Source organism: Leuciscus leuciscus (assembly GCF_965113295.1).
Source record: "Leuciscus leuciscus genome assembly, chromosome: 8".
Classification (NCBI taxonomy): domain Eukaryota; kingdom Metazoa; phylum Chordata; class Actinopteri; order Cypriniformes; family Leuciscidae; genus Leuciscus; species Leuciscus leuciscus.
In genome coordinates, this window is record NC_138732.1 from 5,760,446 (window position 1) to 5,787,802 (window position 27,357).

The window sequence follows — 27,357 nt, forward strand, 5'->3', positions numbered from 1 at the left end:
TTGGTGAAGATCAGAATTAATTAGAAAAAAATTTAAAGTGCAATGCTGAACATGAATGCAATACAGCACAACGCAAGTCATTTTCTTACCTCTCCAGAATCTCTCCTCCTGCGATCTGGTATCACTAGAGTATTCCTATTACTGCCTGGAGCTATTGTAGAGCCGATACTCATTCTGGGTCCAACTAACATGTATCGTTTGTCTCCAGATCTGTACTGGATGCTGTGACACAGAGTCCCGTCGTAATTTGTGTCCTGTAAATACTTGGACGAATAGTCTGTAGATTTAGAGCACTGCATTACAATCAACACGATGATGCTGATGACAAAAAGCACTGAAACCGAGCCCAAAGTGATGATCAGATAAAATGTCACGTCGTTTTCCTCCTCGTCTTTTACTGCGTGTTTAACATCAGAAGCTGCAAAAGCCTCTTTGGGCTCCACAACTTTGACAATCACAGTCGCTGTTGCTGAGAGTGAAACGTTCCCATTGTCTTTGACCAGTATGAGCAGTTTATGCTGGGCCTCGTCTGTTTCTGTGAATGAGCGAAGGGTTCTTATCTGTCCTGTATAGCGGTCCAAACTAAAGGGACTGTGGTCACTAACTTCCTGCAGTGAAAACAATAACCAGCCGTTGTATCCTATATCTGCGTCATAGGCTCTGACTTTAGTCACCAAATGACCTGCGTTCACATTGCGGGGAATCTCTTCCACACCCTCAGCAGAACCGTTAGCGCTGACTGGATATAAGATCACTGGACCGTTGTCGTTCTGATCCAGAATAAACACGTTCACTGTCACGTTACTGCTCAGAGAGGGACTTCCAGAGTCTGTAGCGAGCACGTGGAACTGGAACGTTTTGGTAGTTTCAAAATCAAAGCTCTTTAGTGCATAAATTTCTCCATTTTCAGAGTTAATGTTAATGAAAGATGTATATGCGTTTTCTACACCATCTCTCCATATTTGATAGCTGATCACGCTGTTTTCATTTGTATCTTTGTCAGAGGCAGATACAGAAAATAAAGATTTGCCAGGAGCATTATTCTCAATCACATAAAATGCATAAGGGGAAACAGAGAACTCTGGACTGTTGTCATTTACATCAGATATCTGGACAGTTATAGATTTAACAGAAGACAATGGTGGTTGACCAGCGTCTTTAGCTTCTAATGTGATGTCATAGCGAGAAATTGTCTCTCTGTCAAGCGATGATGTTGTCACTAACGAATATGAGTTTTCTTGAGATGACGGCATTAGTTTGAAAGGAATGTCCTCAGGTAATGAACAGGTGACTCTCCCGTTTATGCCAGAATCTAAATCAGATACGCTTATTAAAGCCACCGTTGTGCCAGCTTTAGAGTCTTCAGGAATGGCACTCGAGAATGACGTCACTTCTATCTGAGGTGCATTGTCATTTACATCAGCAATTTTTATAGTTACACTTTTATCTGTTGTTAGAGGAGCAATTCCTTTGTCTGATGCTTGAATATCAATCTCATATTTATCTTTAACTTCAAAATCCAAAAGGCCTGTCACAACAATTTCTCCTGTTATTTGATTAACATTAAACAGTTTACGCAATTTGTCATTGACGTCATGCCCTAATGAATAAACTATTTCGCCGTTCTGACCTTCATCCAAATCAGTTGCGTTCACCCTAAAAATGGTTGTGCCAACGGGTGTGTTTTCATTTAGTATTACAGTGTACGCTTCTTTAGTGAAAACGGGTGCATTATCGTTTATATCTAGCACATCTATCGTTATCTCCATAGTTCCAGACTTTGGTGGTCTCCCTCCATCTAAAGCGGTTAACTGCAATTTCATACTTTTTGTAGCCTCTCGGTCAAGCGGCTTTTGTAAAATCAGAATGGGAACTTTCCCGTCTTCGTCACGATCTTTAATTTCAATTCGGAAAAAATCGGTGTGGCTCAGTTTATAAGTCTGAACTGAATTACTGCCACTGTCTGGATCGCGCGCTGCCTGAAGTTGGAATCGCGCACCGGGAAGCACTGTTTCACTTATTTCTAAATGCTTCACCTGATCTGGGAATCTCGGAGCGTGGTCATTCACGTCTATTACATCAACAGTCACGTAATGAATCTCGAGAGGATTTTCTAAAGCGATTTTTAGATTGATTAAACACGGGGTGCTTCTCTCGCAGATCTCCTCTCTATCTAATTTACCGTTCACATACAAGACACCGTCATTCTGATTTACACTGAACATGGACTCGCCTGAGGTTGAGACGATGCGAAATCCTCGCTCCTTTAGTGTTCTGTGATCAATACCCAAATCCTTCGCAACATTCCCCACAGCAGCTCCGTCCTTCTGCTCTTCAGAAATCGAGTAGCGTATTTGTGCCCAAACCGTTCTGCCAAAAACAAGCGATGCAACAACGAAGAGAATTTTCACATGATGCTCAAGCCACTGATCATGTCTCCTTTGTCCCATTTTTTGCACTGTATTCTATCCACAGCAATTTCACAACGGCTGTCCAAATATTAGTCCAGTAGCCACATGATACGGATGACCGAAATGCTCTTGACCCCGAAAGATATTACGAAGAAAAACGAAGGATAAAAGCACTGAGAAAGCCGCACTGCTAGCCTGGTGAAAAAGAGATCGTGTACAAATCTGCGACGGGGAAAAAAACAAAAAACGGGGAGGTACTCTGACGTTTTGAGTAGTACTGTAGGTTTACACTGACACCTCGTGCTGTTTCATTGCATTGCTATTCATTAAACTCATAATTCATGTTGAAGTTCTTGAAGCTCTTTTTAATATGCCTAAAATATATATAGAACCAAACAGAAAAGAGACAACGTCGTATTATGCCGGATAGCAAGCGGCATCATAAAGTCAGCACCATGGAGAGCAACCCAGTCCCTCTCACGGGATTCATTTACATAAATCATTTGTTCTGTCTTTTGGACACAAAATTCAATTTCAGGCATAAAAAACATAATAAATTCAAATAATATAGAATTCGGGCCGACACAGACAGACCTGGCAAGCAAAAAACTGCACTGAAAACAAAATGAAGTGGAAAATGAACTGCACTTTTTAACAATATGCTTTAATTATACATATTTTTTTTGAGATTATTCCTTTCTTCACAACCCACCAAAATCAGATACAGAAAGGAGGACAAATTTAATTTCTATTCGAAGAAGCTGAAAACATGCTGCAAGATATTTAAGTCCTGCCTCAACAAAAGGACAATCACTGGAATAGAACCGTGACTGGAGAAGATATAAGATATTGTACAACATACATAAAAAGGAAAACATAACATGACGAGCTGCTCTATTCCTACTTATATTTTATTAGTACAGTCTTTTTTCTTCTCATAATTTTATATGTCTTTCTTCAACGGTTATATGTTTGCATTTTTAATATTGCTATGCTGTGGCAATGTAAAACATTATTTGTACCATAACAATTAAGTCTAAATGACAAATAAATCTGAATATGAGAAAGAAGACACTAAGAATGTTCAATTTGAAACAACAGCCTGAGCAGCTTCAGTACCATGGACAGCAACATGTTAACAGTGTCTTAAAACTGTTTCCTTCAACTAATACACAGATGTAGAAGTAATTTGCTTACCTCTCCAGAATCTCTCCTCCTGCGATCTGGTATCACTAGAGTATTCCTATTACTGCCTGGAGCTATTGTAGAGCCGATACTCATTCTGGGTCCAACTAACATGTACCGTTTGTCTCCAGATCTGTACTGGATGCTGTGACAGAGAGTCCCGTCGTAATTTGTGTCCTGTAAATACTTGGACGAATAGTCTGTAGATTTAGAGCACTGCATTACAATCAACACGATGATGCTGATGACAAAAAGCACTGAAACCGAGCCCAAAGTGATGATCAGATAAAATGTCACGTCGTTTTCCTCCTCGTCTTTTACTGCGTGTTTAACATCAGAAGCTGCAAAAGCCTCTTTGGGCTCCACAAGTTTGACAATCACAGTCGCTGTTGCTGAGAGTGAAACGTTCCCATTGTCTTTGACCAGTATGAGCAGTTTATGCTGGGCCTCGTCTGTTTCTGTGAATGAGCGAAGGGTTCTTATCTGTCCTGTATAGCGGTCCAAACTAAAGGGACTGTGGTCACTAACTTCCTGCAGTGAAAACAATAACCAGCCGTTGTATCCTATATCTGCATCATAGGCTCTGACTTTAGTCACCAAATGACCTGCGTTCACATTCCGGGGAATCTCTTCCACACCCTCAGCAGAACCGTTAGCGCTGACTGGATATAAGATCACTGGAACGTTGTCGTTCTGATCCAGAATAAACACGTTCACTGTCACGTTACTGCTCAGAGACGGACTTCCAGAGTCTGTAGCAATAACTTGGAACTGGAAAGTTTTTACAGTTTCAAAGTCAAAGCTCTTAAGCGCATAAATCTCCCCATTTTCAGGGTTAATATTAATGAAAGACGTGTATTTGTTTTCCTCGCTACTTTCTCTCCATATATGATAGCTAACTACAGCATTTTCGTTTGAGTCTTTGTCAGAAGCAGAAACAGAAAATAAAAATTTGCCTGGGACATTATTTTCCATCACATAAAACGCATACGGAGAGAATGCGAATCCTGGACTATTGTCATTTACATCTGATATCAGAACAGTTATGGTTTTTACAGAAGACAGTGATGGCTGTCCTGCATCCTTTGCAACTATTGTGATGTCATACAGAAATGTAGATTCCCTGTCAAGTAAAGCAGACGTAACTAAAGAATAAATATTATCTTGTGATGACGGCACTAGTTTAAAAGGTAAATCATCGGACAGTAAACAGGAGATCTTCCCATTGAGCCCAGAGTCTAAATCAGTGACACTTATCAAAGCCACTGTAGTACCAGGTCTAGAATCCTCTGGAATGGAACTTGAAAATGATGTCACCTCTATTTCCGGTGCATTATCATTTACATCGACGATTTTTATGACTACACTTTGATCCGTCGCAAGAGGAACAGTTCCTTTGTCAGATGCCTGAATGTCAATTTCATATATATCTTTGACCTCAAAATCTAAAAGGCCAGTCACAATAATTTCTCCAGTGATTGAATTAACTTCAAAAAGTTCACGTAAATTATCATTAACATTATTTCCTAAAGCATAAACTACCTGTCCGTTTTGACCCTCGTCCGAATCAGTGGCATTAATCTGTACAATTGTTGTTCCCACGGGTGCGTTTTCATTCAGTACAACCGTATACGTTTCTTTTGTGAATACAGGCACATTATCGTTTATATCCAGTACATCAATCAATATATCTATTGAGCCAGACTTAGGAGGTCTCCCCCCATCTAAAGCAGTTAGTAATAATTTTATGTTTTTAGTCACTTCTCTGTCAAGTGGTTTGTGTAAAATCAGAATTGGAATTTTACCATCTTCTCGGTCTTTAATTTCAAGACGGAAATGGTCGTTATTGCTGAGTTTGTATGTTTGAACCGAATTGATTCCACTATCAGGATCACGCGCAGCCTGTAGCGGATAGCGCGCGCCTGGCATAGCAGATTCCCAAATTTCCAGCCGCTTTTCATTCTCGGGAAACCGTGGACTGTGATCATTTACATCCAATATCTCTACAGTGACATAATGAATTTCTAGTGGGTTTTCTAGAGCGATTTTCAGATTGATTAAACACGGGGTGATCCTCTCGCACACCTCCTCTCTGTCTATCTTACCGTTCACATACAAGACACCGTCATTCTGATTTACACTGAACATGGACTCGCCTGAGGTCGAGACGATGCGAAATCCTCGTTCCTTTAGTGTTCTGTGATCAATACCCAAATCCTTCGCGATATTCCCCACAGCAGCTCCGTCCTTCTGCTCTTCAGAAATCGAGTAGCGTATTTGTGCCCAAACTGCGCTCCCAAAAAACAGCGATACAGCAATGAAAGCGAGTTTCACGTTCAACTCCAGCTGATGAAAGCGTTGTCTTTGTTCCATTTTTCTGAGATTACAAAAACCCCTTCACACAGAATTTCACGATCAGTCTAAGAATATTTGTTGCATGGTCCCATCGTTGCTCACGTTTAAGCTGAAAACGAGTCGGTCAATGCAAAACGCTGACAAATAACGGCATCAGTGGTGAAAAAGAGAAAACACGAATCAACCAAGAGGGCGGAACAAGCACACACACACACACACACACACACACACACAAAACCCACGAACAACTGTTTGACGTCATGAGCCTTTCTCTAGGTTTACACTGACATCTCGCGATCTGAAGCGTTCGTTGCATTGCAGCGTCCAAAATATTTTACTGTTGTCAAATGCATGTTATTTTATCAGTTGACTCCTAAACAATCCAACCTATATCCTTAAACATTCAATATTCTCTCATTAGACCAAACATATTGTTTATGAAAACAAGTAAGTGATTGAGTAAAAGAGAAAGAGAGACAGAGAGATTCTGAAAAAGACACAGTAGTTGCAGGTGCCAAGACCAATATCATAACTTTTAAAGAAACAAAATGTCCTCAGAAAACACTGAGAAAACAATGGCATAAACATCAGCAACACAGGAAACCTCAACAAGGCTGTGAACAATCCGAGGGATAATGCATGAAGATAGTTTTATTGTTAAGAAGAATATCAATTTACGATCCAATCAGAATCTGGAAAAAAACATAATTAAATAAATAACAGAAACCGTCCCACTGGATGTGAGGTCTGGGGTCTGTTCACAAACCATCCGTTCACTAAATAGAACACACAACCATTAGAGACTCTGCAGGAAGAATTCTGCAAAACTATATTACAAATGTAAATATCTAAATAATGCATGCAGAGCAGAATTAGAACAGTATCCACAAATAATTTAAATAAAAAAGCCTTGAAATTCCATGCCCACCTAAATAGTAGTGATACACAGACATCACAAAGCCCAGAACCACCAATATCCGACCACAGAGAGAAGTCCTCTCGGCCAGTTTGTTTTAGAATTGACTTTACATTTTAAAACATGTCCAGCTGATCCACATAGCACAAATCCCAGCTAGACCAAAGCAAAAAATTAAACAAAAAGATAAATGTCTAAAGCATTGGACAGAAGCAAGAGCTTAAAGTAAACTGAAATATTATCAGCATAATAAATTGGAAGAATACCGACAGACCCTAAAAACCCTGACCATTTACAGGCAAGTGAAAAACACAATCTGTCCATAGAGGCGGGCCGACTCAGACAGACCTGGCAAACAAACAAAATGGAAAAAGAAATCCACTTTTTAACAATATGCTTTAATTACACATATTTTAGGAAGACATTATTCCTTTCTTCACAACCCACAACAATCAGATACAGAAAGGAGGAAACATTTCATTTCTACTTGGAGAAGCTCAAACCGTGATGCAAGATATGCAAGTCCTGCCTCAACAAAATGACAATCATTGGAATAGGACCATGACTGGAGAAGAGATAAGATATTGTACATCATACATAAAAAGGAAAACATAAGACAAGTTGCTCTATTCCTACTTATATTTTATTAGTGCAGTTATATATATATATATATATATATATATATATATATATATATATATATATACTGTAAAGATAGATAGATAGATAAATTCAACGGTTATTAGTTTGCATATTTAATATTGCTATGCTTTGGCAATGTAAAAAAATATTTTTACCATAACAATTAAGTCTAAATGACAAGTAAATCTGAATATGAGAAAGAGGACACTAAGAATGTTCCATTTGAAACAACAGCCTGAGCAGCTTCAGTACCATGGACAGCAACCTGTTAACAGTGTTTCCTGCAACTAATACACAGATGTACGAGTAATTTGCTTACCTCTCCAGAATCTCTCCTCCTGCGATCTGGTATCACTAGAGTATTCCTATTACTGCCTGGAGCTATTGTAGAACCGATACTCATTCTGGGTCCAACTAACATGTACCGTTTGTCTCCAGATCTGTACTGGATGCTGTGACACAGAGTCCCGTCATAATTTGTGTCCTGTAAATACTTGGACGAATAGTCTGTAGATTTAGAGCACTGCATTACAATCAACACGATGATGCTGATGACAAAAAGCACTGAAACCGAGCCCAAAGTGATGATCAGATAAAATGTCACGTCGTTTTCCTCCTCGTCTTTTACTGCGTGTTTAACATCAGAAGCTGCAAAAGCCTCTTTGGGCTCCACAACTTTGACAATCACAGTCGCTGTTGCTGAGAGTGAAACGTTCCCATTGTCTTTGACCAGTATGAGCAGTTTATGCTGGGCCTCGTCTGTTTCTGTGAATGAGCGAAGGGTTCTTATCTGTCCTGTATAGCGGTCCAAACTAAAGGGACTGTGGTCACTAACTTCCTGCAGTGAAAACAATAACCAGCCGTTGTATCCTATATCTGCGTCATAGGCTCTGACTTTAGTCACCAAATGACCTGCGTTCACATTCCGGGGAATCTCTTCCACACCCTCAGCAGAACCGTTAGCGCTGACTGGATATAAGATCACTGGAACGTTGTCGTTCTGATCCAGAATAAACACGTTCACTGTCACGTTACTGCTCAGAGACGGACTTCCAGAGTCTGTAGCAATAACTTGGAACTGGAAAGTTTTTACTGTTTCAAAGTCAAAGCTCTTAAGCGCATAAATCTCCCCATTTTCAGAGTTAATATTAATGAAAGACGTGTATTTGTTTTCATCTGTATTTTCTCTCCATATATGATAGCTAACTACAGCATTTTCATTCGAGTCTTTGTCAGAAGCAGAAACTGAAAATAATAATTTGCCAGGGACATTATTTTCTATCAGATAAAACGCATAGGGAGAGAATGAGAATTCTGGACTATTGTCATTTACATCTGATATCAGAACAGTTATAGTTTTAACAGAAGACAGTGATGGCTGTCCTGCATCCTTTGCAACTATTGTGATGTCATACTGAAATTTTGTTTCCCTGTCTAATGGTGATGTGGAAACTAATGAGTATGTACTATGCTGTGAAGAAGGTATTAGTTTGAAAGGCATGTCATCTTCTAAAGAACAAGAGACTTTGCCATTGAGTCCAGAATCTAAATCTGTGACACTAATCAAAGCCACTGTAGTACCAGGTCTAGAATCCTCTGGAATTGCATTTGAAAATGATGTCACCTCTATTTCAGGTTTATTGTCATTTATATCCATAATTTTAATCAGTATACTCTTATCTGTTGTATGGGGAACAGATCCTTTGTCAGATGCTTGTATATCAATCTCATAGCTGTCTTTGTCTTCATAATCTAAGGGCCCGTCAACAGTTATCTCACCAGTGATGGTGTTAATATCAAAAAGCTTACGTACTTTACTATTAACACTTTTTCCAAATGAATAAACTATCTCACCATTCGATCCCTCATCCAAATCTGTGGCGTTGACCTGTATCACGGTTGTACCTATAGGCGCATTTTCACTCAGCATGACTGAATAAACATCTTTGGTAAAAACGGGCACGTTGTCATTTATATCTATAACATTAATCTTGATCTCCATTGTCCCTGATTTGGCAGGTTTTCCTCCATCTACAGCTGTTAACTGCAAGTTAATGCTTCGAGTAAGCTCTCGGTCTAAAGGCTTTTGTAAAATTAGGATAGGAATTTTACCGTCTTCTCCGCGATCTTTGACTTCAAGGCGAAAATTATCGTTATGACTGAGTTTGTAATGATGCAGAGAATTGCTGCCACTATCATAATCGCGCGCAGCCTCAAGCTGAAAGCGCGCACCGGGCAGGGCAGATTCCCCAATCTGTAAATGCATCTCGCTTTCCGGAAAACTCGGCGCGTGGTCGTTTACGTCCAAAATCTCAACAGTTACATAGTGGATTTCAAGTGGGTTTTCTAGAGCAATTTTCAGATTAATTAAACAAGGAGTGCTTCTCTCGCAGATCTCCTCTCTATCCATCTTACCGTTCACATACAAGACACCGTCATTCTGATTTACACTGAACATTGACTCGCCTGAGGTCGAGACGATGCGAAATCCTCGCTCCTTTAAGGTTCTGTGATCTATGCCCAAATCCTTCGCGATATTTCCCACAGCAGCTCCGTCCCTCTGTTCCTCTGAGATCGAGTACTGAATTTGCGCTCGTGCCACCGCACCAAACACAAGCAATGCAGCCATTAGAGTGAATTTTGCGCGCTCCATCAGCCATTGCGCGAATCTTCTTTGTTCCATTCTGAAGATAATACAGACAAGGATCTAGGCAATTCCTCTGCTACACTCTGTCGACTATATTAAGCATTGCTTTTCCCTCTAAAAGTTTACACTTACTGCCGAAAAAACTCGAATCGCTGAAAAGCAAAAGCAAGAATACACTAGAACCACTGACAAGCAGGATACACGAGCATTAAATGCGAAGGGGAGGAATAACCGTATTTGACGTCATGAGCCGTACTCTAGGATTACACTGACCCCTCGCGATCTCGCAGCTGTAATGCATCACATTCTATTGCCAATTGGCTACAGCAAAAATACAATACATATTAGAGTCACGCGTCTATAGATACTGATACAGCAGCAATACAGAAAACAATACAAAAAAAACAAAAAAACAAAACAAACAAACAGTATCTCCCTTCCTGGGATCTGCTATTACTATTAGGCTACTATTACTATTATATATCTTTCTTCAACGGTTATATGTTTGCATATTTAAAATTGCTATGCTTTGGCAATGTAAATAATTATTTTACCATAACAATTAAGTCTAAATTATAAATAAACCTGAGCAGCTTCAGTACCATGGATAGCAACCGATGTGTGTCTTAAAACTGTTTCCTTCAACTAGTACACAGATGTAGAAGTAATTTGCTTACCTCTCCAGAATCTCTCCTCCTGCGATCTGGTATCACTAGAGTATTCCTATTACTGCCTGGAGCTATTGTAGAGCCGATACTCATTCTGGGTCCAACTAACATGTACCGTTTGTCTCCAGATCTGTACTGGATGCTGTGACACAGAGTCCCGTCATAATTTGTGTCCTGTAAATACTTGGACGAATAGTCTGTAGATTTAGAGCACTGCATTACAATCAACACGATGATGCTGATGACAAAAAGCACTGAAACCGAGCCCAAAGTGATGATCAGATAAAATGTCACGTCGTTTTCCTCCTCGTCCTTTACTGCGTGTTTAACATCAGAAGCTGCAAAAGCCTCTTTGGGCTCCACAACTTTGACAATCACAGTCGCTGTTGCTGAGAGTGAAACGTTCCCATTGTCTTTGACCAGTATGAGCAGTTTATGCTGGGCCTCGTCTGTTTCTGTGAATGAGCGAAGGGTTCTTATCTGTCCTGTATAGCGGTCCAAACTAAAGGGACTGTGGTCACTAACTTCCTGTAGTGAAAACAATAACCAGCCGTTGTATCCTATATCTGCGTCATAGGCTCTGACTTTAGTCACCAAATGACCTGCGTTCACATTCCGGGGAATCTCTTCCACACCCTCAGCAGAACCGTTAGCGCTGACTGGATATAAGATCACTGGAACGTTGTCGTTCTGATCCAGAATAAACACGTTCACTGTCACGTTACTGCTCAGAGACGGACTTCCAGAGTCTGTAGCAGCAACTTTGAACTGGAACTTTTTAACAGTTTCAAAGTCAAAACTCTTCAGCGCATGGATAACGCCAGTTTCTTGGTTAATACTGAGAAACGACGACATATCACTATCTGATCCATTTCCTCTAACTATGTGATATGAAATTGCAGCATTTTCATTTAGATCTTTGTCTGACGCGCTCACAGAGAATACTGATGCGCCAGGCGTGTTATTTTCCACTAAATAAAGTTCGAGGGGATTTTTGTCAAACTCTGGTTTGTTATCATTAACATCAGCCACCTGCACAGTAACGGTTTTAAAAGAGGAAAGAGGCGGCTGACCTAGATCACTGGCTTTGATTGTGATTTTATAATCTGCCACAAGTTCCCTGTCCAAGTACTCTTTAGTAATTAAAGAATACAAATTTTCCTGAATAGATGGTTTTAATTCGAACGGAACATTGTCAGAAAGACTACAAACAACCTTGCCATTAACACCAGAGTCTTTATCTGATACACTAATCAGAGAGATTACGGTTCCGGGTTTTGAATTCTCGGAAATTATGTTAGAAAGGGACGTGACGTCGATCTCAGGTTTATTGTCATTCTCATCTGTGATCTTTATAATGACTCTGCAGTCAGTGGTCATCGGCGGCTGTCCTTTATCCGTGACCTGGACGGTCAACCTGTGTATATCGTTCTCCTCGAAATCAATTGGCTCTTTAATTTGAATTTCACCAGTTACACTATCAAGGCTAAATGTTTCATGTACTTTCCTTCTACTAGTTTTTCCCAGAGTGTAAATAACCTCCCCATTTAAACCCTCATCAGAATCAGTAGCGTTTACGCGTGCTATCACTGTCCCCATATGTGTGTTTTCTGGAAGAGTTATTGAATATATATCTTTACTACATACAGGGCGGTTATCGTTTGAATCAAGAACAGTAATAGAAATATTTAAAGCACCTGACTTCGGAGGGATGCCTCCATCCACTGCAGTCAGCACAAGTCTATGCTCTGAATTTTGCTCCCTGTCTAAAGGTTTAAGTAAGACTAAAATTGGATTTTTTTCCTCTTCGTCACCTTCTCTCATTTCCAGCTCAAAATAATTATTCTTTGCTAGCTTATACAAACGAATTGAGTTGCTTCCAGTGTCCGGATCCCTTGCAGTTTGTAGTTCGAAACGTGCACCTGCCACAGTGCTTTCAGCCATTTCAAAATGCTGTTCTTTCTCGGGAAAACGAGGACTGTGATCATTCACGTCTGTAATTTCTACTCCAACATAATGTATTTCAAGTGGATTTTCAACGGCGATTTTCAGATTGATCAAGCACAAGCTATTTCCATCACACAGCTCCTCTCTGTCAATTTTCTTACTTACATATAATTCGCCATTGTTTTGATTTACCTCAAAAATAGCATCTTTCGATCCAGAGACGATACGGAAACGCCTGTCCACCAAGGTATTCGCATCAAGACCCAAATCCTTTGCAATATTTCCCACAACAGAACCCTCAATTACCTCCTCTGGTATAGCATATCGTATTTGGGTTGAAACCTGCATCCCGAAGCTCAGCAGCAAAGAGAAACACAAAGCAATCCACCAGCACTCCCATTCTCGTCTTTGTCCTGTGGATGCCATCGTTAAAAAAAATCCTTTGAAAAATAAATTACATTCAGATATTTTGCAAGAGCGGCCTACTCATTCATGACAGCGTGTATTCTTTGTAATATTGTCGCTTTTAAATAATAACAGAGGGAAATTTTCATATCTAGCTTCTCGTGAGACAGACTAGCTCCCATCTCAGTGTAAACGAACAAAACAGAGCATGCGCACCACATATCAGTGGGCAGGGCAAAATCTTTCATGCATAACCTTATGTAACACTGACACCAAATGGTACAAACAGGTAAACATGAATTGTTATATATGGATCCTTAAGGAGACCGCAAAATGACAGCCCAACACAAATATCTTCGAAGCTTTTGAAAGTATTGATTTAATATTACGCACATATTCTTATCGCACCATCCCTATTATACATACATTTCAAATGGTAAAACTAAAGAAGAGGATAAGTAATTTTCGACCAAACTAAAATAGGAAAGGACTGTTGCACTGCAAAGGTGAAATATTTCAGCACCACGGACAGCGAATATTCAAACGTCTAAATCTTTCTAAATAAAAGCAACAATGAATAAATGGTGATCTTATAAGTCAGAGCATAAACATATCACATAGCGAACGAGATATTGAAATCAAAATTTACAGTTTGTTAACAGTAAGCCTGAGAAAGTTGTTTAATACAATTCACAAAGCTCTTACCTCTCCAGAATCTCTCCTCCTGCGATCTGGTATCACTAGAGTATTCCTATTACTGCCTGGAGCTATTGTAGAGCCGATACTCATTCTGGGTCCAACTAACATGTACCGTTTGTCTCCAGATCTGTACTGGATGCTGTGACACAGAGTCCCGTCGTAATTTGTGTCCTGTAAATACTTGGTCGAATAGTCTGTAGATTTAGAGCACTGCATTACAATCAACACGATGATGCTGATGACAAAAAGCACTGAAACCGAGCCCAAAGTGATGATCAGATAAAATGTCACGTCGTTTTCCTCCTCGTCTTTTACTGCGTGTTTAACATCAGAAGCTGCAAAAGCCTCTTTGGGCTCCACAACTTTGACAATCACAGTCGCTGTTGCTGAGAGTGAAACGTTCCCATTGTCTTTGACCAGTATGAGCAGTTTATGCTGGGCCTCGTCTGTTTCTGTGAATGAGCGAAGGGTTCTTATCTGTCCTGTATAGCGGTCCAAACTAAAGGGACTGTGGTCACTAACTTCCTGCAGTGAAAACAATAACCAGCCGTTGTATCCTATATCTGCGTCATAGGCTCTGACTTTAGTCACCAAATGACCTGCGTTCACATTCCGGGGAATCTCTTCCACACCCTCAGCAGAACCGTTAGCGCTGACTGGATATAAGATCACTGGAACGTTGTCGTTCTGATCCAGAATAAACACGTTCACTGTCACGTTACTGCTCAGAGACGGACTTCCAGAGTCTGTAGCGAGCACATGAAACTGTCCTGTTTTCACCGTTTCAAAATCAAAACTTTTCAGCGCATAGATAGCTCCAGTTTCAGAATTGACATTCAGAAATGAAGCCAAATCTCCTTTTGTTTTGTCATCTCGAATTATATGGTATGAAATAACAGCATTATCGTTTATGTCTTTGTCCAGTGCGCTAACTGAAAAAATAGATGCACCTGGTGAATTATTTTCTAATAAGAAGATCTCGAGAGGATTTTGAGGAAACTCTGGCTTATTATCATTCACATCTGAAACATCAATGCTTAAAGTCTTCACAGAGGACAGAGGAGGTTGCCCTAAATCAGTGACCGTTAATAAAATATCATAATGAGTAATCATCTCGCGATCTAAAGCCCTTTTCGTCACAAGCGAATACATATTTTCTTGAAAAGAAGGTTTTAGCTCAAACGGAGTCCCATCAGGAAGACTGCATACTATTTTTCCGTTAGCACCTGAGTCTTTATCTGTGACACTAATCAGTGAAATAACAGTTCCTGGTTTGGAATCCTCAGGTATTAAATTGGAAAGCGAGGTGACCTCTATTTCTGGTTTATTGTCATTTATGTCTGTAACTTTTATGATAACTCTACAGTTTGTCGTCATGGGAGACTCTGCACTGTCTGAGGCTGTGACGTCAGCTCTGTATACTTCTGTGTCTTCGTAATCAACATCACCAATAACACGAATTTCACCTGTATTCCTGTCTATTTCAAATGTGTCATACACCTTTCTCTTTAAGTTGCTCACAAAAGAATATTGTACTTCACCGTTTAAGCCCAAATCTGCATCTGTGGCATTCACTTGTAGTATCAGACTCCCTAAAGGAAGATTTTCAGTAATTGTCACAGAGTACACATCTTTACTGAACATCGGTCTGTTATCATTATTATCGAGCACTACAATGGTAATGTTCATAACGCCTGATCTCGCTGGATTTCCACCGTCGAGGGCGGTTAACAGTAAATGATGCTTACTATGTCGCTCCCTATCAAGGGGTCTCTGCAGCTTAAGAATAGGGATCTTGTTATCCTCACCCCCATCTCTAATCTCCAATTCAAAATGTTCGTTATGACTCAGTTTGTATGTACGCAGGGCATTTCCTCCAGAATCTGGGTCGCGAGCTGCGAGCAACTGAAAATCAGCACCAGGTAAAGTATTTTCTGCGATCTTCAAAATCTGTTCTTTCTCGGGGAAAACAGGTGCATGATCGTTGATATCCGTAACCTCAACGCCTACATAATGAATTTCGAGAGGATTTTCGATAGCAATTTTGAGATTTACTTGGCAGACTTCATTGTCGACACAAAGCTCTTCTCTGTCGATTCTCTTTTGAACATACAACATGCCATTGTTCAGATTTACCTGAAAAGGAGCGTCCTTAGATCCAGAAACGATACGAAAGCGCCTGTCCACCAAAGCACTGACATCAATACCCAAATCCTTAGCAACATTTCCAACAACGGATCCCTCTTTGACCTCCTCTGGAACAGAGTATTTTATCTGAGCTGAAACCTGCTGTTCGAAGCAAACCAGAAAAAATATGCACAAAACAATCCATTTGCGCCGCTGTCTTCTGTCTCCCATCGCGAACATCGGAATGATTTGTCCAGCAGCTAAACTGTACATTTGATGACGTGCATTTCATGTGTCATATAGAACTGGAAATCTAACCCAAAATATGGCCCTTCACTTTAACGCAAGCGCAATTATGTCCGTGCACCTTCCATCTGAACCGCTCGCGCACAAGCCTCTCCAAATGAGGAACAATGCCCTTCACGTCATCACAAGCAGAAAGGTTTTCCATGCAACATTAGTGCAGCACTGACACCGGGCGGACTTAAGTGTATAGCACATTCTTAAAGAAATATCCAGAGCGCTATCAGAGTAAAAAATAAGAAGAATAATAATAAGAATAATAACTTTGTATTTCTTTTCATTACACAATTTGTATTAACTTCATTGCGAAAAGACAACTTTCGCATTGCAATTATCAGAATACAATATTTGAAGTAAGCATATTCAATGTGTAAATATTTACAAAACAGACTGAAATTTTGTATAAATTAAAATAATTCGATATCAAGATTTTATGATATCCTTACCTCCCCAGAATCTCTCCTCCTGCGATCTGGTATCACTAGAGTATTTCCATTACTACCCGGGACTATAGTAGAGCCGATACTCAGTAATAGATAGATAGATAGATAGATAGATAGATAGATAGATAGATAGATAGATAGATAGATAGATAGATAGATAGATAGATAGATAGATAGATAGATAGATAGATAGATAGATAGATAGATAGATAGATAGATATCTTCAACGGTTATAAGTTTGCATATTTAATATTGCTATGCTTTGGCAATGTAAACAAATATTTTTACCATAACAATTAAGTCTAAATGACAAAATTAAATCTGAATATGAGAAAGAGGACACTAAGAATGTTCCATTTGAAACAACAGCCTGAGCAGCTTCAGTACCGTGGACAGCAACCGAGATGTGTCTTAAAACTGTTCCCTACAATACAACTAATACACAGATGTAGGAGTCATTTTCTTACCTCTCCAGAATCTCTCCTCCTGCGATCTGGTATCACTAGAGTATTCCTATTACTGCCTGGAGCTATTGTAGAGCCGATACTCATTCTGGGTCCAACTAACATGTACCGTTTGTCTCCAGATCTGTACTGGATGCTGTGACACAGAGTCCCGTCGTAATTTGTGTCCTGTAAATACTTGGACGAATAGTCTGTAGATTTAGAGCACTGCATTACAATCAACACGATGATGCTGATGACAAAAAGCACTGAAACCGAGCCCAAAGTGATGATCAGATAAAATGTCACGTCGTTTTCCTCCTCGTCTTTTACTGTGTTTTTAACATCAGAAGCTGCAAAAGCCTCTTTGGGCTCCACAACTTTGACGATCACAGTCGCTGTTGCTGAGAGTGAAACGTTCCCATTGTCTTTGACCAGTATGAGCAGTTTATGCTGGGCCTCGTCTGTTTCTGTGAATGAGCGAAGGGTTCTTATCTGTCCTGTATAGCGGTCCAAACTAAAGGGACTGTGGTCACTAACTTCCTGCAGTGAAAACAATAACCAGCCGTTGTATCCTATATCTGCGTCATAGGCTCTGACTTTAGTCACCAAATGACCTGCGTTCACATTCCGGGGAATCTCTTCCACACCCTCAGCAGAACCGTTAGCGCTGACTGGATATAAGATCACTGGAACGTTGTCGTTCTGATCCAGAATAAACACGTTCACTGTCACGTTACTGCTCAGAGACGGACTTCCAGAGTCTGTAGCAGCAACTTGAAACTGAAACGTTTTAACAGTTTCGAAATCAAAACATTTTAAGGCATGAATTACGCCTGTTTCTGAATTAATGTTAAGGAATGAAGCGATGTCATTTTGCGTCCCGTCACCTCTAATTAGATGATATGAAATTAAAGCATTATCATTCACGTCTTTGTCAAACGCAGTTACTGAGAAGACAGAGGCACCTGGCACGTTGTTTTCCATTAAATATAGTTCGAGGGGATTTTGAATAAATTCCGGACTGTTGTCATTCACATCAGACACCTGTACGGTTAAAGTTTTAATTGAGGTCAGAGGGGGTTGACCTAGGTCTGTAGCAATTATTGTGATCTCATAATGAGACATGGCTTCTCTGTCTAAAACCGTTTTGGATACTAAGGAATACATATTGTGCTGAACAGACGGTTTGAGTTCAAATGGCACATTAGAAGACAACGTGCATACAACTTTGCCGTTTGCACCAGAGTCTTTATCTGACACACTAATGAGCGAAATTACAGTTCCAGGTTTTGAATCTTCGGGTATAATATTAGAGAGTGACGTAATCTCTATTTCAGGGGTGTTATCGTTCACATCTAAGATTTTCACTATTACTCTACAGTCTACTGTCATTGGCGGTGTCCCCTTATCAGACGCAAATACATCTAGTCTGTACACCTCAACGTTTTCAAAATCAATATTATCCTTAACTCGAATTTCCCCTGAAACACTGTCCAACACAAACATTTTATTAACTTTACTGTTTAGATTGCCACCTAGGCTATATCTCACTTCGCCATTCAACCCCTCGTCAATATCAGTAGCATTAACTTTAATTACAACGGTATCAGCTGGCACATTTTCTTGTAAGTTAACAGTGTAAACCTCTTGGCTAAATACAGGGCGATTGTCATTGATATCGAGAACCGTGACAGTAATATTTAATACCCCTGATTTGGGCGGACTTCCACCGTCAACAGCTGTTAATATTAAATTATGTTCAGCTTGGTTTTCTCTATCCAGAGGTCTCCGTAAAAGCAGGAATGGATTTTTTTCGTCGCCCCTGTCCCGTATTTCTAAGTCAAAATGTTCGTTTTGGCTCAGTTTGTATGATCGCACAGAATTTACACTAATATCTGGATCACGCGCCGCTTGTAACTGGAAGCGCGCTCCTGGCTGGGTGCTCTCTGCAATTTCGACTCTCTGCTTTTTCTCTGGAAAACTGGGCGAATGATCATTCACGTCCGTAATCTCAACTGCTACATAATGGACCTCTAAAGGATCTTCCACAACTGTCTTAATGTTCACAATGCAAGCCGTGTTTCCGTCACACAGCTCTTCTCTGTCGATCCGTTTATGCACATTCAAAATGCCATTGTTCTGATTTACCTGGAAAAGCGCTTCCTCAGACCCAGAAACAATACGAAATCGTCTGTCCTCTAAAGCGTTGATCTCGAGACCCAGATCCTTAGCAATATTTCCCACAATAGATCCCACTTTTACCTCCTCTGAAATAGAATATCTTACTTGAGCTGATATCTGCTGCTTGAAACACAGCAGTAAAGAGAAACACAGAGAAAGCCACCAGTACTCCAATCTGCGCCTTTGTCCTCCGGATTCCATGTTAAACGATTTCACTAAAGCAGGCTTGCTTGCAAGTATCAATTCAGCGTACGAGCGTAAACGTCCATTTCTTGTAATATGTCTTATAAATAACACAAACACAACGATTGTATGGTTATTTTACGACGGAAGACCGTCGTGGTTGCCGTTTCGTGTTCACCCACTGCCCAGAAGAAAAGAGACCTGCGCATGGTGAACCGATGGAAAGGACGAAACCTCTTTCTCCCTATATTACACTGACACCGTCCGGTGAAAACTAATATAGTAATATACATTTTGAGATTCACTTACCAATATGTTATATTTCAGAAATAAATATTAAAGATCAAACTTTTATATAAATATATTTAAATACTAAACATTAAAAATGAGAAATAAATGGTCAGCGACCCTGAAAGAGGATGAGAGAGTTCAGCACCATGGACAGCCCCACATACGCTCTTTAAAGATTATTGGCCTGGTATACAAAATTATTATTTATTTATTTTTCATTTACCAATAAATTCATTAACCAGTCTTATTTAATTCCACGGAAAAAAAACTGAATATCAATCGAAAACCGCAAAACACATCAACACTATAACAGACATGGTAAAACTCAAATTTCTTTATATAAGTTGAATGGCGCTTACCTCTCCAGAATCTCTCCTCCTGCGATCTGGTATCACTAGAGTATTCCTATTACTGCCTGGAGCTATTGTAGAGCCGATGCTCATTCTGGGTCCAACTAACATGTACCGTTTGTCTCCAGATCTGTACTGGATGCTGTGACACAGAGTCCCGTCGTAATTTGTGTCTTGTAAATACTTGGACGAATAGTCTGTAGATTTAGAGCACTGCATTACAATCAACACGATGATGCTGATGACAAAAAGCACTGAAACCGAGCCCAAAGTGATGATCAGATAAAATGTCACGTCGTTTTCCTCCTCGTCTTTTACTGTGTGTTTAACATCAGAAGCTGCAAAAGCCTCTTTGGGCTCCACAACTTTGACAATCACAGTCGCTGTTGCTGAGAGTGAAACGTTCCCATTGTCTTTGACCAGTATGAGCAGTTTATGCTGGGCCTCGTCTGTTTCTGTGAATGAGCGAAGGGTTCTTATCTGTCCTGTATAGCGGTCCAAACTAAAGGGACTGTGGTCACTAACTTCCTGCAGTGAAAACAATAACCAGCCGTTGTATCCTATATCTGCGTCATAGGCTCTGACTTTAGTCACCAAATGACCTGCGTTCACATTCCGGGGAATCTCTTCCACACCCTCAGCAGAACCGTTAGCGCTGACTGGATATAAGATCACGGGAACGTTGTCGTTCTGATCCAGAATAAACACGTTCACTGTCGCGTTACTGCTCAGAGACGGACTTCCAGAGTCTGTAGCGAGTACATGGAACTGAGATGTTTTTAACGTTTCAAAGTCAAAGCTCTTGAGCGAATAAACAACACCTGTCTCAGAATTTATATTCAAGAAAGACGACAAATCGTTCTGTGTTCCATCACCTCTAATTATGTGATACGATATCACGGCATTTTCAGCACTGTCTCTATCAGAGGCGCTTACTGAAATTATAGACGAACCGGCAGCATTATTTTCCACCAAGTAAAGATCTAGAGGATTTATTAAAAATACTGGAGCATTATCATTCACATCAGAAATCTGAACGCTTAGTGTGGTCGATGCAGTCAAAGACGGCTGTCCTAAATCAGAGGCGGTAATTGTAATTTCATACTGTGAATCAGTTTCTCTATCTAACCGATCTTTTGTTACTAAAGAGTAGATATTGTCTTTGAAGGAAGGCTTTAGCTCAAAGGGAATATTTTTGTTTAACTGACAAATCACTTTACCGTTGATCCCGGCGTCTTTATCAGTCACACTGATGAGAGAAATGACCGTTCCAGGCTTAGAATCTTCAGGGATGTTCTTAGAAAGTGACGTAATCTCAATCTCTGGCCGGTTGTCATTCACATCAATAATTTTAATGACAACTCTACAGTTTGCAGACATGGGAGGATGCCCCTTATCTGAGGCCTGAATATCCAGTTTATAAACTTCTGTATCTTCAAAATCCACTTCCCCCTTTACACGTATTTCACCTGTGACCTGATCGAGCTCAAACACATCATGCACTTTCCTGTTTAACGTCGCAAAACTGTATTCAACATCACTATTCTGGCCCTCATCCATATCAGTAGCATTTACTTGAAGAACCACAGTGCCAATTGCAGAGTTCTCTTCTAATGTCACAGAAAATGTCTCACGACTAAATACAGGGCGATTATCATTTGTATCTAGAATAATAATTGTAATGTTAACAGACCCAGATTTCGGAGGATTCCCTCCATCAACTGCTGTTAGAAGCAGCTTGTATGTCGTTGTAATCTCTCTATCAACAGCCTTCTTTAGTACTAAAATTGGCATTTTATCCTCATCATTTTCTCTAACTCGAATTTCAAAATGATCATTAGGACTTAATTTATAGGACCGGACCGAATTAGTCCCAGAATCGGGATCTCTTGCAGCTTGTAACTGATAATTAGCACCAGGCAGCGTATTTTCATAAATTATTAGACGCTGCTCCTTTTCAGGGAAACTAGGAGAGTGATCATTTATATCTGATATTTCTACCTCCACATAATGTATCTCGAGAGGATTTTCAATAACGGTTTTTAAATTCACCATACAAACACCGCTGCCAGCACACAAAGACTCTCTGTCGGTTTTCTTAATAACGTACAAAATCCCATTTTCCTGATTTATCTGAAAAAGCTCCTCTTTTGATCCAGAAACGATTCGAAACTGCCTGTCCACCAAGCTACTTACTTCAAGACCCAAATCCTTAGCAATATTTCCCACAGCGGTTCCTTCTTTCACTTCTTCTGGAATTGAATATCTTATCTGAGCTGAAACCTGCTGTCCGGAATCAAGAAGAAAAATACACAGAGCAATCCAGCAGTACTCCCATCTGCGCCTTTGTCCTCCGGCTTCCATCGCGAGCGATTTGTATGCGCTTTCTCTAAAGGCAACTCTATATATCCTCGATTATTAGAGGTCGTAGTAAAATGTTTATAGCAAGCACATCATGAGCAAATTACAAAATATGAAACCAGTCTTTTTAAGTACCGTCAGTAGCGAATTGTCGATTCATCCCGAGCCTTCAGTGTGTGTGTGAGTTAGTGTGTGAAAAAACAATACAGCCCTATTCACGTCATCATCAGGGGCAGGACTCAAGATCCTGGACAAATGCTAGTGCAACACCGACACCAAGTGGTTTAAAATACTTAAAAACATTATAATACTTGAAATCATCACTGTCAGTCATACATAATACTGAAATGATGTAAATCTACAATAAGTATTTAAATTAATATGAAGTAGATTTAAGTTTATATCCTTTCTGTATTTTTTGACGACTAACAATGATGCTTTTGAAAATGTTTTAATGACATCAAAAACAGACAGTTTAAACATTTTTAATGACACAGAAATTACGCCTTTGACAAATTCTCAATGAACTGCATCTCATTTCAGCACCAACACAGCGGACAGCTCCTTGCGAGCTGTTATACGACCACACAAAGATGTCAAACAAACAAAATACTGAATAAGTATATAGCGCTATGAAAATCACAACTCTGTAAAATTATAACATTTTGCAGAAATTACAATTATAGTGAAAAAAAAAAAAATAATCAATACGGTGACCGTAATTATAATGAACAGGTTATTCTTACCTCTCCAGAATCTCTCCTCCTGCGATCTGGTATCACTAGAGTATTCCTATTACTGCCTGGCGCTATTGTAGAGCCGATACTCATTCTGGGTCCAACTAACATGTACCGTTTGTCTCCAGATCTGTACTGAATGCTGTGACACAGAGTCCCGTCGTAATTTGTGTCCTGTAAATACTTGGACGAATAGTCTGTAGATTTAGAGCACTGCATTACAATCAACACGATGATGCTGATGACAAAAAGCACTGAAACCGAGCCCAAAGTGATGATCAGATAAAATGTCACGTCGTTTTCCTCCTCGTCTTTTACTGCGTGTTTAACATCAGAAGCTGCAAAAGCCTCTTTGGGCTCCACAACTTTGACAATCACAGTCGCTGTTGCTGAGAGTGAAACGTTCCCATTGTCTTTGACCAGTATGAGCAGTTTATGCTGGGCCTCGTCTGTTTCTGTGAATGAGCGAAGGGTTCTTATCTGTCCTGTATAGCGGTCCAAACTAAAGGGACTGTGGTCACTAACTTCCGGCAGTGAAAACAATAACCAGCCGTTGTATCCTATATCTGCGTCATAGGCTCTGACTTTAGTCACCAAATGACCTGCGTTCACATTCCGGGGAATCTCTTCCACACCCTCAGCAGAACCGTTAGCGCTGACTGGATATAAGATCACTGGGACGTTGTCGTTCTGATCTAGAATAAACACGTTCACTGTCACGTTACTGCTTAGAGACGGACTTCCAGAGTCTGTAGCGAGCACATGGAACTGAAATGTTTTTAACGTTTCAAAGTCAAAGCTCTTTAACGAATAAACAACACCTGTTTCGGAATTAATATTCAAGAAAGACGACAAATCGTTCTGTCTTCCATCACCTCTAATTATGTGATACGATATCACGGCATTTTCAGCACTGTCTCTATCAGAGGCGCTTACTGAAATTATAGACGAACCGGCAGCATTATTTTCCACCAAGTAAAGATCTAGAGGATTTATTAAAAATACTGGAGCATTATCATTCACATCAGAAATCTGAACGCTTAGTGTGGTCGATGCAGTCAAAGACGGCTGTCCTAAATCTGAGGCTGTAATTGTAATTTCATACTGTGAATCGGTTTCTCTATCTAACCGATCTTTTGTTACTAAAGAGTACATATTGTCTTTGAAGGAAGGCTTTAGTTCAAAAGGAATATTTTTGTTTAACTGACAAATCACTTTACCGTTGATCCCGGCGTCTTTATCAGTCACACTGATGAGAGAAATGACCGTTCCAGGCTTAGAATCCTCAGGGATGTTCTTAGAATGTGACGTAATCTCAATCTCTGGCCGGTTGTCATTCACATCAATAATTTTAATGACAATTCTAGACTTTGCAGACATGGGAGGATGCCCCTTATCTGAGGCCTGAATATCGAGTTTATAAACTTCAGTATCTTCAAAATCCACCTTCCCCTTTACACGTATTTCACCTGTGACCTGATCGAGCTCAAAAACTTCATGCACTTTGCTGTTTAGCGTTGCAAAACTGTATTCGATATTACTATTTGGGCCCTCATCCATATCAGTTGCATTTACTTGCAGAACTACAGTGTCTATAGCAGAGTTCTCTTCTAATATCACAGAATATGTCTCACGACTAAATACAGGTCGATTATCATTTATGTCTAGAACAGTAATATTAATAGTAAGAGTCCCAGATTTCGGAGGATTCCCTCCATCAACTGCTGTTAGAAGCAGCTTGTATGTCGTTGTAATCTCTCTATCAACAGCCTTTTTCAGAACTAAAAATGGCATTTTATCCTCATCATTTTCTCTAACTCGAATTTCAAAATGATCATTAGTACTTATTTTATAGGACCGGACCGAATTAGTCCCATAATCGGGATCTCTGGCAGCTTGTAACTGGTAATCAGCACCAGGCAGCGTATTTTCATAAATTCTGAGGCGCTGCTCTTTATCAGGAAATCTAGGAGAGTGGTCGTTTACATCTAATATTTCTACTTCTACATAATGCATCTCGAGTGGATTTTCAATAACGGTTTTTAAATTCACCATACAAACACCGCTGCCAGCACACAAAGACTCTCTGTCGGTTTTCTTAATAACGTACAAAATCCCATTTTCCTGATTTATCTGAAAAAGCTCCTCTTTTGATCCAGAAACGATTCGAAACTGCCTGTCCATCAAGCTACTTACTTCAAGACCCAAATCCTTAGCAATATTTCCCACAGCGGTTCCTTCTTTCACTTCTTCTGGAATAGAATATCTTATCTGAGCTGAAACCTGCTGTCCGGAATCAAGAAGAAAAGAAATACACAGAGCAATCCAGCAGTACTCCCATCTGCGCCTTTGTCCTCCGGCTTCCATCGCGAGCGGTTTTATAAGCGCGTTCTCTAAAGGCAACTGTATATATCCTCGATTATTAGAGGTCGTAGTAAAATGTTTATAGCAAGCACATCATGAGCCAATTACAAAATATGAAACCAGTCTTTTTAAGTACCGTCAGTAGCGTATTGTCGATTCATCCCGAGCCTTCAGTGTGTGTGTGAGTTAGTGTGTGAAAAAACAATACAGCCCTATTCACGTCATCATCAGGGGCAGGACTCAAGATCCTGGACAAATGCTAGTGCAACACCGACACCAAGTGGTTTAAAATTCTTAAAAACATTATAATACTTGAAATCATCACTGTCAGTCATACATAATACTGAAACGATGTAAATCTACAATAAGTTGCCTATTTAGATTTAAATCAATATGAAGTACATTTAAGTTTATATCCTTTCTGTATTTTTTGACGACTAACAATGATGCTTTTGAAAATGTTTTAATGACATCAAAAACAGGCAGTTTAAACATTTTTAATGACACAGAAAATACGCCTTTGACAAATTCTCAATGAAATGCATCTCATTTCAGCACCAACACAGCGGACAGCTCCTTGCGAGCTGTTATACGACCACACAAAGATGTCAAACAAACAAAATACTGAATACGTTTTTGCGCTATGAAAATCACAACTCTGCAAAATTAAAACATTTTGCAGAAATTACAATTATAGTGACTAAAAAAAATCTAACCAATACGGTGACCGTAATTATAATGAACAGGTATTCTTACCTCTCCAGAATCTCTCCTCCTGCGATCTGGTATCACTAGAGTATTCCTATTACTGCCTGGCGCTATTGTAGAGCCGATACTCATTCTGGGTCCAACTAACATGTACCGTTTGTCTCCAGATCTGTACTGGATGCTGTGACACAGAGTCCCGTCGTAATTTGTGTCCTGTAAATACTTGGACGAATAGTCTGTAGATTTAGAGCACTGCATTACAATCAACACGATGATGCTGATGACAAAAAGCACTGAAACCGAGCCCAAAGTGATGATCAGATAAAATGTCACGTCGTTTTCCTCCTCGTCCTTTACTGTGTGTTTAACATCAGAAGCTGCAAAAGCCTCTTTGGGCTCCACAACTTTGACAATCACAGTCGCTTTTGCTGAGAGTGAAACGTTCCCATTGTCTTTGACCAGTATGATCAGTTTATGCTGGGCCTCGTCTGTTTCTGTGAATGAGCGAAGGGTTCTTATCTGTCCTGTATAGCGGTCCAAACTAAAGGGACTGTGGTTACTAACTTCCTGCAGTGAAAACAATAACCAGCCGTTGTATCCTATATCTGCGTCATAGGCTCTGACTTTAGTCACCAAATGACCTGCGTTCACATTCCGGGGAATCTCTTCCACACCCTCAGCAGAACCGTTAGCGCTGACTGGATATAAGATCACTGGAACGTTGTCGTTCTGATCCAGAATAAACACGTTCACTGTCACGTTACTGCTTAGAGACGGACTTCCAGAGTCTGTAGCGAGCACATGAAACTGAAATGTTTTTAACGTTTCAAAGTCAAAGCTCTTTAACGAATAAACAACACCTGTTTCGGAATTAATATTCAAGAAAGACGACAAATCGTTCTGTGTTCCATCACCTCTAATTATGTGATACGATATCACGGCATTTTCAGCACTGTCTCTATCAGAGGCGCTTACTGAAATTATAGAC

The 27,357-nt window shown here is 40.0% G+C and overlaps 4 protein-coding genes across 4 annotated transcripts in view; all 4 read right to left on the reverse strand.

Annotated features, from left to right (window-relative positions):
* Positions 1 to 77: 77 nt before the first annotated feature.
* On the reverse strand, positions 78 to 2,610 carry LOC309504025 (protocadherin alpha-3-like; the record flags this gene model as incomplete). Its single annotated transcript, XM_082176979.1, has 1 exon — positions 78 to 2,610. Exon 1 carries the CDS (start codon positions 2,448 to 2,450, stop codon positions 78 to 80), a length of 2,373 nt encoding a protein of 790 aa, XP_082033105.1. The 5' UTR covers positions 2,451 to 2,610.
* Positions 2,611 to 3,572: 962 nt separating this feature from the next.
* LOC309505328 (uncharacterized protein) overlaps positions 3,573 to 27,357 on the reverse strand; it is a gene marked incomplete at its 3' end in the record, with an annotated part of 35,414 nt that continues 11,629 nt past the window's right edge. Inside the window, exons 4-12 of the mRNA XM_082178701.1 lie at positions 26,418 to 27,157; positions 25,494 to 25,580; positions 24,518 to 24,701; positions 23,900 to 24,046; positions 23,592 to 23,752; positions 23,413 to 23,510; positions 10,834 to 11,662; positions 7,935 to 8,587; positions 3,573 to 5,991 (exon numbers count right to left, since the gene is read on the reverse strand). Coding sequence (XP_082034827.1) covers positions 3,573 to 5,991; positions 7,935 to 8,587; positions 10,834 to 11,662; positions 23,413 to 23,510; positions 23,592 to 23,752; positions 23,900 to 24,046; positions 24,518 to 24,701; positions 25,494 to 25,580; positions 26,418 to 27,157 — 5,318 coding nt within the window. The remainder of the gene's footprint in view (positions 5,992 to 7,934; positions 8,588 to 10,833; positions 11,663 to 23,412; positions 23,511 to 23,591; positions 23,753 to 23,899; positions 24,047 to 24,517; positions 24,702 to 25,493; positions 25,581 to 26,417; positions 27,158 to 27,357) is intronic.
* Positions 13,867 to 16,388, reverse strand: LOC309504014 (protocadherin alpha-8-like; the record flags this gene model as incomplete). Its single annotated transcript, XM_082176967.1, has 1 exon — positions 13,867 to 16,388. The coding sequence occupies exon 1, from the start codon at positions 16,273 to 16,275 to the stop codon at positions 13,867 to 13,869; it is 2,409 nt and encodes an 802-aa protein (XP_082033093.1). The 5' UTR covers positions 16,276 to 16,388.
* On the reverse strand, positions 16,972 to 22,719 carry LOC309504170 (protocadherin alpha-3-like). The gene is made up of 2 exons (XM_082177223.1): positions 20,209 to 22,719; positions 16,972 to 17,380 (listed from the first exon to the last, which is right to left on the reverse strand). Exons 1-2 carry the CDS (start codon positions 22,561 to 22,563, stop codon positions 17,204 to 17,206), a joined length of 2,532 nt encoding a protein of 843 aa, XP_082033349.1. The 5' UTR covers positions 22,564 to 22,719; the 3' UTR covers positions 16,972 to 17,203.

What these genes read in the sequence shown, in the direction of transcription:
- LOC309504170 (XM_082177223.1), bottom strand. Translation starts at nt 22,563, where the DNA reads ATGGAAGCCGGAGGACAAAGGCGCAGATGGGAGTACTGCTGGATTGCT. An exon ending in GGAGGAGAGATTCTGGAGAG is followed by an intron (nt 17,381 to 20,208) that starts GTAAGCGCCATT and finishes AAGTATTTACAG; the next exon opens with GACACAAATTACGACGGGAC.